The sequence below is a fragment of the Gobio gobio genome, assembly GCF_949357685.1.
Source record: "Gobio gobio genome assembly, chromosome: 2".
NCBI lineage: Eukaryota > Metazoa > Chordata > Actinopteri > Cypriniformes > Gobionidae > Gobio > Gobio gobio.
This window is the reverse complement of record NC_137098.1, coordinates 43,842,557-43,855,573: the sequence shown is the minus strand read 5'-3', so window position 1 is coordinate 43,855,573 and position 13,017 is coordinate 43,842,557. Positions and strand designations below refer to the sequence as shown.

Here is a 13,017-nt window from a genome sequence, read left to right as displayed (position 1 = left end):
AGTTAAGAGATATTTTAGAATCACTTGTAACCACAGTAAAGTGACAAAGGGAATTTTGTATTTTGCACACATGTACCACTAGTATCCACTCTCATTTGGATAAAAGCAGGATTATATTCACTATTATGGGTGCACATTTACAGTGTTTGCACATCCGCTGAAGACTTGTATTGATTTCTTTTGAAACAAGGACCGGTTTGTGCAGCAGATCTGCTTATATACTGGGATTTACTGTCACCTAGTGGATATATTCAGTATAAAAAGTATTAGCTAATCAGCAGTTTTTCCTTCCATATCTCCTGATAATTCACAAGAGTGAACAAACTCTTTGAACAAGTGTTCATGCACTCAAACATAAAAGGGACAACAAATACTAGTTAAAATTCAAAGGATTTTTTAATGGCAAAAAAGCTAACTTTGCTGTGTTAACAAAATCATAATTGCAACCTGCATTGCTAAATAAATACCACTGCAGTGGGATAATTTGGAACCAAGCCCTCTGGTGAGCGCTACTGTGGGCGTGTTGTGTTGCCTGTTTGCTCACAAATTGGCCTATTTTCAGTGGATGCAACAGAGTATTAGTCTGAACAAGCAGCAGGGACAGAACGCTAACTCAGCAACATTTCCTCTCAATGGGAATGCAAATAAAAACAAGATGCAAAGCAAAACCTTTGATTAAAACTCACTTTCTGTACCAAATTCCCTGAGCGGAGAGAAAAAAGAAAATTAAAAGAAAAGAAAAGAAAGTTTGTATTTGTATAAGAATCTCTTCTGTAATATATTAATTCTAAAGAAATATCCATTCACCATAAAGGGAGATGTGTATAAGTACACAATCTCCATGAATTTAATCAGAAAATCACCTTTTCCCCTCAAATAGATTTAAGCAAATAATATTTTAGACTTCATAAAATTAACGACTGAAACATTGTGTTGGGACTACAAGCTTCATGTCTAAAAGCTGAGGGGTGTGGACTAAAAATCAGCTGCAACAGAATGTGTTTTAGCATGCTTATACGTGTTGACATTTTGTTAACATTGTTCTGAATGCCTTTTTAACAAATCATTCAAGTATTTATGAAATACTTGGTGGTGTAAACTGAAAACAAATTTGCTGATTTGCATATCCTTGTGTACAAAACCCCTCCGCACAAGCTTAAGGCAAGTGTTCAAATGGCATGGCAAGGCATAAACCTCATGGCTGCATGCTTCATCTTCTTCAACTGTGTCAATCATCTTTCTTATCAGAGGTACTGTCCTCTTGGTGGTCATCATGAGAAGCAGTACAGAAGTAAGGCAAAGTGGCGTCAAAGTCTGGCTCCTCCCCCTGGAGACCCTGGTAACGCTGTAGCTCGATGTAGGTGGTGAAGAGCTTGGCATACTCCGGGTGTGTGAGAGCGAAGGAACAAAATTCATCTGAAAGAGGAAACGAGATGGGAAAGTTACTACAAATGTGTTTACTCAAAAGGAAACCAAACTAATCAAGTGGTGACTGATGGGCAGTAATGCAATTATGTAAATATAGCACATGTACATTAGGCGCTGTGTTAAAAACAAGCCTTAAAGACTAAATACTTTTATTTTGGACACTCAAGTAGGCTACTATCCAATATATGCAGCTGATGGCCTAAAATCAACTCAAAATTCATGACAACTTCCTGCAAGTGGTACAAAATTGACATTTCAATAGGCAACAAGTCATCATACATAAAAACGTATTTCAACCTTGACTGATAGAGCACACAAATAACCACAAGCCTTCACTTGAAAGTGTTCATGATTGCTCACACAGATATGTTCTAAGGCATTTACATAAAAAGCATGAAATCACGTGCTGCTGACCGTGATGCTTTCATGTGCAGAAAAAAGCCTGGGCCTCTGGGTGATGCTCTTTAATTATCTTAAATTACTGTGGAAACTTTAGTTGGACTATTAAAGGGACAGTTCACCAAAAAATTTAAATTCTGTCATCAGAATTCAGAATTATTTGTTTCTTTGTTCTGCTGAACACAAAGGAAGATATTTGGAAGAATGTTTGCCCCTACTATGGTAGTCAATGGCTGCCGAGATCTGATTGGTTACAAACATTCTTTCTTTGTGTTCAGCCGAAGAAAGAAATTCATACAGGTTTGGTACAACTTGAGGATGAGTAAATGATGACAGCATTTTCATTTTTGGGTGAACTATCCCTACATTTACTGCAATAACACAGCATTCGATAATCTGCTAGTTTTTCTTGCTGAATGCATGAAACCACAGTCAACGTTCACTTTAGACAAGTTAAATCAAGAACCTTGACATGAAAAGATCTCTAGATTGTGATGAACTTTGGATTGGTATGGTATAGTTAGAAGCAGCTTCATGGGAAAATATTACTCTAATAATGTCTTGCATTTTGTGAGGTACTCATTGATCAGTTGTATTTAAATGTCCATTAGAAGAATTATGACTCAATATGTTTTCAAATAAATAAGATCAAGTGCAATAAAGACGATGTTAATACAATGCATTTCTGTATTTATCTTTCACCCCTAAAGTGGCACCTTAAGTTAATGCTCAGTTCAGTCTTACAAGCACAGAAGTGGTTTCACAACTTTTCATGAAAATACTAAATGGCAATGTTGAAAAATATTTGACCATAGAATATATAACCACAAATGTAATTAGCTCGACAGCCCATATAACCCTACGATACAATTCATATTTGAAAAAAAAAACAAAAACATTTCTAATATGCCCAACAGTCTTCTCTCACTGTGGCTGCTATATAGTTGGTAAACAGACCATAAGTTATGTGTCCTGATCCATCTGCATCAATTTCTGTGAAGAGGCTGTTGACGTCAAGATCACACACTCCAAGAGCACAACGTATCAAACTGCTAAACTCATCTTGGGTGATACAGTTGTCCTCATCAATGTCAAACATCTGCAGAAAGACCAATTTTGACAAGAAATCACACAAGAGTAATCCATCCATATGATCTACTGTTGACTTTTTGTCAAGTAGTAGGAGATTTTTGAATGCCACCTCGAGGTGCCAACAACCACTGACACATCAGTGCTTGTTTGGTTTACCTTCATAACCACATCACGACATCATCTTTAACTCTTTACCAGATTAAATCTTCATTTTATCTTTGCCGATCATACAGTAGTTTGAAAATTTATGGACTGCAATTGTCTTCTCATAATAGCATTAGTGCAATCTGTGATCTCATTACCTTAAAAGCAGTCTGAATGACTTCCTCATTATTAGCTGGTCGGCACAGAACTGTGACACCAATGACATACTCCCTGAAATCAATGGTGCCATCCCCATCCTACAAAGAGACACAGAAAACATATGCTTTAAATAGGTCACACTGTGAAAAAAATAGAATGCTGTTTGAGTCATCCAGTCACAGAGATTTATATTGGTTGTGGACTGAAAATAAAGTATATTTTAAAGCAGATATCTTAAGAGTATTTATACATTTAACTTATTTTCTGGCTCTTTTCCATTTCTTATTAGTTATGGACACACTCACCCTGTCAAACAGAGCGAAGAGCTCCTTTAGAACTGGGCTGAGGGGTAGTTTGAGGAAGCTGGCAAACTCCTCAACTGTGATCCTCCCACCTTTGCAAGAACAGGCTATGTTGGCAAAACTCTCCAATTCCTTCTTCACATTGTCCCATTTTAATCTGGATTTACAACAGAGAAACAGAGATTTCAAGCTTGAAGTTGGCAATAGTTGCGACAGTCATTTCTTCCCTATTGTGATGTATATCCAAGTGAAATAGCTTCTTGAACAAGAATGTAGGACAGGATTGGATGGTTGGATCATTGTGGTTCGCTATTGCTGTAATCTCATGCGAGTGACAGGTTGTCCAGCTCTCGCACCAGTAAACACGTCATCAGATTAGAAGACATGTCATTGCAAGAGGGAGGGAAGTTCTTTTGATAAAAGATTATAATGATATGTGATTCATTTATAATAAATACTTCAATATTTCATGAAAGAACACGAATTTCATGGTAACTTTAAACTACTATAACTTTTTTTTTTTTTGGTGTATTCACATTTTTAATGATAAAAAGTTTTTAAAAAATATTTTTATAATGATAGTCATACTCCAATTTCCTGCTGATCTTTGTAAACTCCACGAGACCCGTCTCCATGGGCAGGGTCAGTTCTCCAGCTGCAATCATCAGACGACAATCTTCGTAAGTGTGGTCCGTGACCGGAAGGGCCAGAGACCTAGTAAGATACAATTCTTAAGATCAAAATATTGTATTGTGCACACATTGTAAATTTCCACTAAATAGAATATTATAAAGACATGTAAGAATAAATAGCAATGCTTACACAGCCATGACAGATCTCACTGACTGAGCAAACTTGATAGGACATTTTTTCTCCATCTCAGTAGGAACTTGAGGGGGCAGAAACTGAAACACAGACACAATACATACATATTCACCGACATGATTTGCAACTATATAAGATTTTTGAAGATTAGATCATGTTTGATTCAGTTGTTTTAGCATTACAGCTTCTTGATGCTCTTCTGACATGTTTCTACATCAAAGCTGCAAAAAGCACATATTAGCATGAATTATGCAAATATTTCTTACAGACCTCAACCTCAACTGTAGTATGGAGCTGACAGAGTGTGAGCAGCAGTAGTCTGGCCCTAAAACAGGAACTGGTGGTGAGGTTCCAAACAGCATTTCAGAAAGCATTGCGCTCTATACTGTTTATGACTGTGCAAAAAGGGTCTTGAGACCAAGCTTATCTAAGAAAGCGATCGACAAGACTGCACATGCAGAGAGGAGGAAGATGACAATTTAGTCAGACTGCAGGCTATTATACTTTATTATATGATTATAAAATGTAGTAGCTCTATTATTCTTATATTAAATACCAATAAACCAATGAAACATCGTTTGTGGCTCACCAGAGTGCTTCTTGCTGCATTATATACATAATCCTGGCATTTAAATCTGAATTTTGATTACTTTTTTGTTGTAGCAGTGATTGTAAAAGGCCTAATTGAAGAAGCATTTTGTCAGTTATGTAAATGCTTTTGGCTTTGTTTTAGTTTAATATTACTTACGATTTTGGACCCTGCCATGTCCACGTGACTGTGTCCTGTAATAATAATAAAAAACAAAAAGTTTTGTAAAAATTCTTCTCTTTTAATATAAAACTTTCAAAAAGAGCTATTCACAGCTCAAGCTCGACTGACAGACATGGAGAGCTCTTAGCCAATGTGTGTAATTTTGCCAGGTGGCCTAATGAAATTGCTTTTTTATGGTTGGTCTACTACAGTCCTCTCTACTTGGTTACTATAGTTATTTATGGGTTTGTATTTTACATATTTTCAAATTTCTTGTGCTACTCCATTGTTTGTCAGATAAGTTTATCACCAGAAACTGAGACATCATGAAAATAATATAAGATTTCTGTTGAATTTATACTGACCAGCTTATTTGGGTATCTGATAAGAACAGGCTGTACTGGGAGCCCTGGGATAAAGGCACCTATGGACGTAAAAAGAGTAGCAAATAAGCACCTTTCATTCATCCTCTTTGTTCTTTTTGTCCTTTTAGCTACATTCATACCCAGTAAACATTTGGACGTTTAATGACCGTTGAAAAGACATCTCTCCAACAACCGCCATGGTTGAAAAATAGTTCCAAACCGAAAGTTGAATGGATATCTTTGAATGCATTTTTAGGAAATGTCCTGTGTTACATATTTTTACAGATTTATGCCGTCCTACCACGACATGCCGTCGGACCAATGTTTGCTGGGTGCCTCCTAAAAACTGCTCAGTACCACGGTCCCATTGGTTTTCAAAATTAAGTTAAATCCCTGTCTGACACTCCATTGATCACGCCATGCCCCACATATCAGGTCACAGCTATTTGACTGGTTCTCAATTGGACAATCAATGACAATCAACGAAGCAAACACTGTCCAAATGATATGACTTGAATGTAGAAAAAAAATAGGTCTTACATAATACAACAATAAATATCACTGATAAGCTAAATGAATGAAGCCTACTGCAAAAAGATTTTTGAAATATATTTAAATTAATGTCATAGACTCAAAGGGATAAAGTCTTAGTGGTGTGTGGATAATACGTATTCATAGACACAACGCTCACTCTCTTTTATGTGCTACTTACTCAGCAGACCTCATTCTAATTTCTTTAGCACACCACAACACACTGTCGAAACCCCTAATTCCGTGATAGTTTATCTTCCCCTTAACTTGTATACATTTGCATTAGGGAAATTAGTTATCTGATAATAGGCAAAAATATTTTCCTATGGTGCAGTTCATACACCAAGGTTATTATAGTTTTGGAATTTTTAAATTAGCTTTTATTTTATTATCGTTTTCGATTTTGCAACAAATTTCAGTTTAGTTTTAGTTAGTTTTATAAATTATGTAGCTAGTTTTAGTTTAGTTTTATTTTGTAAACACATTTCTATTTAGTTTTTATATATTTCGTTTCAGTTTTAGTTTTAGTAATTATAGTTTAGCAGAGTTACCAGAACGAAGTGTAGAGACCAAATCAAGATTTTTAATTTCAGCAAAGTTGAATGTTTGCACCGATTAGAGTTTACTCTTATGCAGACATCTTAATAATATAAATAAAATAATGGAATACAGATTGTTTTATTTAATGCCATGTCAGCAGCTAAGGCTATATTCATGGCAAAAATTAAATTACAAAAATACAAATATCATATAAATACAATAAAACCAAGCAAACAAACACGTCATATACAAGATTTTTTTAAATCAACTTATGATAAAAAAAAATCAAAACCTTTTCATGCATAATCTTACTAAATAAGTTTTAAGTGAAATAACTTGATAAAAGAGAATTCTTGTTTTAACCAAGGACAGTCCAACAAAACATGTTTAACGGAGAGGGGAATCTTACAAAACTTGCATAAAGTTGGGTCTTTACCTTTAAGCAAAAAAGCTTGAGTCAAACTATGACCTATACGACAAAAAAATGGTCTGAGATTGAACAAAGAACCAAATAAATGCAACGTAAAAATATGAAAGTAAAAATGATAAACTCATTCATATTAAAGAAGAAATATTGTTAAACAATTAAAAGCTTATTTATTTAAAGATTATTTCTTCAATAGTACAATGTAGGCTAGCAGTGTGTCCACAGCTAAAGTCATCTGACTACAGCCAACACAAACTATTGTGATTAAATAATGAAGTGTATGCTGTCTGCATGTTTGTGTGTGTGTGTGTGTCCTGGTATTCACTACTTTGTGGGGAAATGTCTCCACACGAATGATAATATTATTAGTAGTAAATGATTTGTAAAAACAATGATAACACCTTTGAGCCTGTCAATATTATGCGAACATGAAATCTCAAACACACAGTAGCACTTGCTACTATAGTTTCTGTTGCACCTGCGTCTCTCGCGTATTCTAAAAGCAGTGAGCTTAAGTTCAACGTGCGTCTCATTACCTTGTGTCATTTCCCATTTCACTACCACGAACGCATTCTTTGTGAACAGCTGTTGAACAGAACTAGCGATGTGTGTTTCTCTGCACGCGTCGTGTCACAGGACAGTGGTTAATCTCCTCAGCTCATCACTTCACGCGCTGTAGCTCCATATACAGACACTCCCTCAACCGCCACAGGGCAGATTTTCCGCCACAGTAAAGAGAGCTTATTAAATACGAAAACGAAAATTTATTTTTGCTAATTATTATTTTATTTCAGTTAGTTTTTCAGTAAGAGTTGTTAGTTTCGTTTAGTTTTAGTTTTTCATTTATTATGATTTTTTAACTTTATTTCAGTTTACGAAAATGTTTTTTGACCAATAGTTTTAGTCTTAGATTCAGTTTTCGTTTACGAAAATAACCTTGTCATACACAACTTTCATTATCTACCGAGTTATGGACTTTTGCTACGGTATAATGTATCTGTAGCATCTTAACTGGATCTTAATATTTAATCTGCATTATTATGTTGTCCAATATTATAATTAACCTTTCTATATTACAAACAAACAGAAATAAACACAATCTGCTAACCTTGTTTGAAGGTAATGAGACATGATCTGTTTGTACATGTTCCTTCAGGAAAAAGTAGCACCTAAAAAAGAAAATAAAACCAGTATTATTTTCAGTGGTACCATAGTTATCATGGTGGCTCAATTTGGATGCAAATACTATTAATACTAAATAGATATTAACGGACATACAGTTTCAAATATAGCTCACAGTTTGTTAGATAAAAAACAACTTCTCAATAATAAAATAAAACTTAAGTAAAACTAATTAAACATCCACAATGTCGACACTGGACATTGTTTAGGAACAGGACATCCTGTATTCAAGCAGAGGAAGTACAGGTCTAAGAGTAATTTCCTGCTTTCAAAAGCTGGATCACACTTAATTTTTTTTCACACTGTGAAATTCAAGATTACATTTTTGACCATTCTAAAGTCACACGTGATAAACTAAACTAAACTAAACTAGAAGTGGAGGTGCTCACCTGTGGCCAGTGTCCTCCTGACTTTGCTCTCCGCTCAATCTCAAGTATAGTGTTTTTACGAGAGTCTGGATCTGTGCGTGAAACAAGCACTGGCTGCACACAGCGCAAAATCCCTGGGAAACATAAAATATTAAGTAATAATAATAACAACAACACATGCAAAACTGACATCAATAATGGATATTTAACAAGTTTTTTTGGGGGGGCTGAGAAACTCCACATTAAGTAGAAGTGTTGGCCACTCAATAACACATTTACATCTGCTTTTCTGATTTGTTTCTTTGTGTTGACTGGGGTATTTGCAGTCATTCACAAATTTGCAGTAATACCACTTTTTGTGTTCCTTTTTGTATAGACCAATATTGATGTAAATAACCACAATGCTTACTGCCAAAGATTGGTGCTTCCAGGGACTCTGAGCGGGATACGGTAGAGGGCAGACCAGCTTCAATACAGGCGATGGCATCAAAGAAAGAAGAGTGAGGGGCCACAACTAGAATGGGGGCCTCTACACTGCTGGCCTGCTTCCCCTTCACCACCACCCTGAAACCCATCCCGAAGAAATACACCCGGCCTAGAAACGTCATCACTCTTTTGTGCAAGAACCTGCCCACAAACATACAAGCACACAAAACATGAGGAATCATAGTGGGTGATTACTTTAGTCAAACATACTAACACATGCACAGATAAGCACATAAAGCTTGCGTTAACACGGTGTCATCGGGTGTCAGATCAGTATGTTGCTGCATCAGTTAAGAGAATAACCACATCCCTCCAACAGCCATGCTGCCTCCTACGCTAAGACTTAATTAATCTGATCAGTGTGGTCAGTCCTAAGAGAAATGAGATGCAGCAAAATGAGCCATTTCTCAAGAAACCACGTGGCCTGTTTGACAGAGAAGCATAAATTAAACAGACTGGAAGGGCTCTGTATAATGCACAACATATTTGCAATGGCTGATATGCAAACCACAAGTTTCACATCACCAGCTCACACTGCTATTGTTAAAGGGGTGGTTGATTATGATTTCAGTTTTTAAATTTTAGTTAGTGTGTAACGTTGCTGTTATATCTGCAAAGTTATGACGCTCAAAGTTCTTGAAGATCCGCCCCATGAGCAGCATCTCATTTGCATTTAAAGGGACACACAAAAACTGCATGTTTTTGCTCACCCTCAAAACGCGACAATTTTGAAGTCCCAGTGAACCGGGAGTTGCAACTCATTTTATTTGAGTGCTGTGACGTATTTCCAAGTGAAACAAAATGTTGAATAGAGGGCAGGGTTTTACTTCAGCGCTCCTCCTCTCCATCTGTCGCTCATAGCAGACTAACGGTTGGAGGGGAGTGGTTAAGGATATTCAAACCCAGAAAGTCAAACTGACATAATCTGAGAAGAAACGCCATTCCAGACCTGAAGTTACTTTACAGATTTTGCTTAAAGATTACCACGGCAAACACATTTTTTTCCTGTGTATTAACTTTTGCACTGATTAATTGTTCACCCTAAGACCTGTAACGTGTGCTAACAAAGTAAATACGGTTGTGGGGTATTTTGAGCTAAAACTTCACACTCTGGGTACATCAGAAACTTATTTGACATCTTGTAAAAATCAACCACCCCTTTAATGCAGGGGAAGTAAAAGCACATAACAATACACATACTCCAATGCACACAATACCTACCACATCACTATTAGCTTACAATGGATAACTACATATTCATATCAGGAACTAAGACAAAATTTAGTTAGCAGCCCAGGAGTGTTTTATTATGGTTTGAACAAGCTGTAATCTAAAATAATAATAATAATAATAAAGGGCATTTTAATCTTGTGCTGAAATGTAGAAGGTGGTGTATCTGTGTGTAACATGAGTGTACAAGGAGTGGTATTTACTTTCTCCAGCCAGTCATGGGCTCCACTGCTCCTTTCAGAGACTGTCTGAATGTTATCATGACAGACAACGGCCACATGACCATTAGAACAAGAAGCAAGAAAATGGCACGGAGCGGGACAAGAATGATTCCTAGAAGAAAACACTATACACAGACATAAGAGAAAAAATAGACACAATCACACAATAAATGTCAAGGAAATCTACACAACGCAAATAACTTTCTATGTTTCTATTCAAGGCATCTGCAGTAACGTGGAAGTAGTGATTCAACCTCTCAGATGTTTCTATGGGGACTTTTTGTAAGACTGTGATGCAATCGGTTTGGGGGGAAAAAATCATTCATGTATAAAATAAACTCTAACATAAATTAAAATGCTAAATAAAACACTATTAGAGTTCTACAGAACTATAGTTCTTTAAAAGTATGGAAACAAAAAATCAATCTCGAGTAATAATTTAAAATTTAAAATATCAATACTGATAATTTCTGTTTCTAAAATACGTTTGACATCTTTCTCATAATTACAGCAGAAATACCAAAAATATCTTATCATTTAAGGGGGGTGGGTGCTTTGTTTATTGTGTTGGACAACAGAGGGCCTTCGGTCAAAAAGTTTGAGAACTGACTCAGCATGTAAACTAGCTAGTTTTAAGTTTCATTTAGATTGTATTTAGGTTGAGGGTGACTATATAAAACAATACAATACCACACTAACAATCTATTGGATTTATATTTAAATTAGGCCTAATTGCAGTAAAAATAATAGTTTGCATTTATTTAGACCAGTAATTAATCATTTTCTCAATTTTCACACAAATTGTTTACAACATTTGCCAACCCTGTCCCCAAAGTTATTGTAAGACTTTAAATAAGAGAGCTCATCCAATACGTATCTTAGAGGGAAGCATATTAAGGAAATGAAATAAGATGACGACACGCTAATACGATGCATAACTGAATGACTTCAGTGAAGGATAGTGACAGACAAGAAATAAATTGAGAGCATGGACTCACTTTGATTTTATCGGCTTTGGTTAACGTAAGGTCGTGCACGAACGGGTTGATGACGGCGGGCAGCAGCAGGGAATGCTGTCTGGGCAGCGCGAACACTCTCTGCGCAGGCATATTCTTCTCTCATCACAGCCCACAGCAGAGTCTTCATGTGTCAAACCTCTGAACGACTGCTTCCTCGTTACCACACGCGCCACATTATGACATGAGCCCTAGCGGTCAGCGGATGTGTTTCACAATCAAATGAGATACATCCTAACTAGAAATCTTGTCTTTTGTATTCCTAGACGCACGCGGCAAGTTTGTGCATCCCAGACGGGTTTGGAGTCAGAGCACAGTATCTGTGCGTGCACTAGCTGACACAAAATATGCGCATAATGTCCTAAATGTTAAATGTAAGTAACGTTAGGCAGTTCAGTTGGATTTTAGACAACCCCCACCTCTTACGAACATAATCCTATTTAGCCCTGTAGTAGCCACTGGGGCTAAAGGTGCCCTCGCTGTTTATCTCTACAGGTTCACCGTTTGAACAAGTGCCGTCGCTATAGACTCTTTTTACCGGGACAGACACACGCCCTGATACAATCTTCCTGCTAAATAATTGTCTAAAGAGGGAGCGCATCGAGTTGAGAAATATTTTCTCTGAACATATTTCAGCAAATTCGTGTGTCCAGTATTTCTGCCGGCGGTCTAGAATCGGAAGCGGTGATGCTCGACTCGAGAAAGAATCCCTCGTTCCCAGATAGCAATGAGTCGGCGGACCACCGGCGGTGATCCGGCGGCTGTAGAAGCGTCAGAATTGCGTAATCGCAAACACGTTTGACGGCGCACCGCCGGCGGCAGCCGCTTTTTAAAAGCGGCAGCCGGCTTCCTACCGCCTTCGTACCGCCGCCGGCCCGCAGGCAAACCGCCGTTCCGCCGCCTTTATACCAAAAGGCGGCCCGTCGGAGGCAAACGCTATTTCCGAGCGATCTGCCTCCGCTTATTGTGTAATAAATAATATATATATTTATTTATTATTCATATATTTGTAACATGCAGTTTATGATGGATAATAATTGAACAAACCAGATAAATTCCCATTTGGCATTTTTATTCTACATTTCAAAGTACATTGACTGTCAATGATACAAGATAATATAAATGAAATATAACAGACAATAAATAAGCTTAAATAGGCCTATAAATAACAAAACATTTTTACTAAATAACCTGCATGTTTCCAATTAAATTTTGGTTAAAAAAAAAAAAAAAAACAGCCTTACAAGCAAATTATAACACTTACAATATTTGTTAATAACAAATAGGTCAGCTCTGGGATGAAAAGAATTACCATTAAATATTATATCAAATAATGAGGATATTTGGTACCAAAGAATGTGCAGGATACCAAATAAATCGAGGTATAACATCACATTTAACAAGCCATTTCTAACAATAGGATAAATGGTAATAATTTAGAGTAAAGCTCTGGAGAAGAATAGAACAGTAGTAGAACAGAACATTATAACAAGCCTGACTATGGGTTCTCCGGTTTTCCCCGACCTCCAGAATGAGGCAGCGCAAATTGGC

At 36.7% G+C, this 13,017-nt stretch overlaps 1 protein-coding gene across 2 annotated transcripts; it reads right to left on the bottom strand.

Annotated features, from left to right (window-relative positions):
* Nucleotides 1–372: 372 nt before the first annotated feature.
* lpcat2 (lysophosphatidylcholine acyltransferase 2) lies at nucleotides 373–12,376 on the bottom strand. Of its 2 annotated transcripts, XM_079810460.1 has the most exons (14): nucleotides 11,449–12,376; nucleotides 10,433–10,575; nucleotides 8,923–9,140; nucleotides 8,535–8,647; nucleotides 8,072–8,132; nucleotides 5,466–5,524; nucleotides 5,098–5,132; nucleotides 4,620–4,674; nucleotides 4,347–4,429; nucleotides 4,113–4,238; nucleotides 3,528–3,681; nucleotides 3,222–3,320; nucleotides 2,785–2,926; nucleotides 373–1,416 (listed from the first exon to the last, which is right to left on the bottom strand). In XM_079810460.1, exons 1-14 carry the CDS (start codon nucleotides 11,557–11,559, stop codon nucleotides 1,229–1,231), a joined length of 1,587 nt encoding a protein of 528 aa, XP_079666586.1. In that variant the 5' UTR covers nucleotides 11,560–12,376; the 3' UTR covers nucleotides 373–1,228. The 2 variants fall into 2 exon arrangements, with proteins under 2 accessions (XP_079666586.1, XP_079666587.1); XM_079810461.1 differs by lacking the exon at nucleotides 10,433–10,575 and having other exon boundaries at nucleotides 11,449–11,617.
* Between the last annotated feature and the right edge of the window lie 641 nt (nucleotides 12,377–13,017).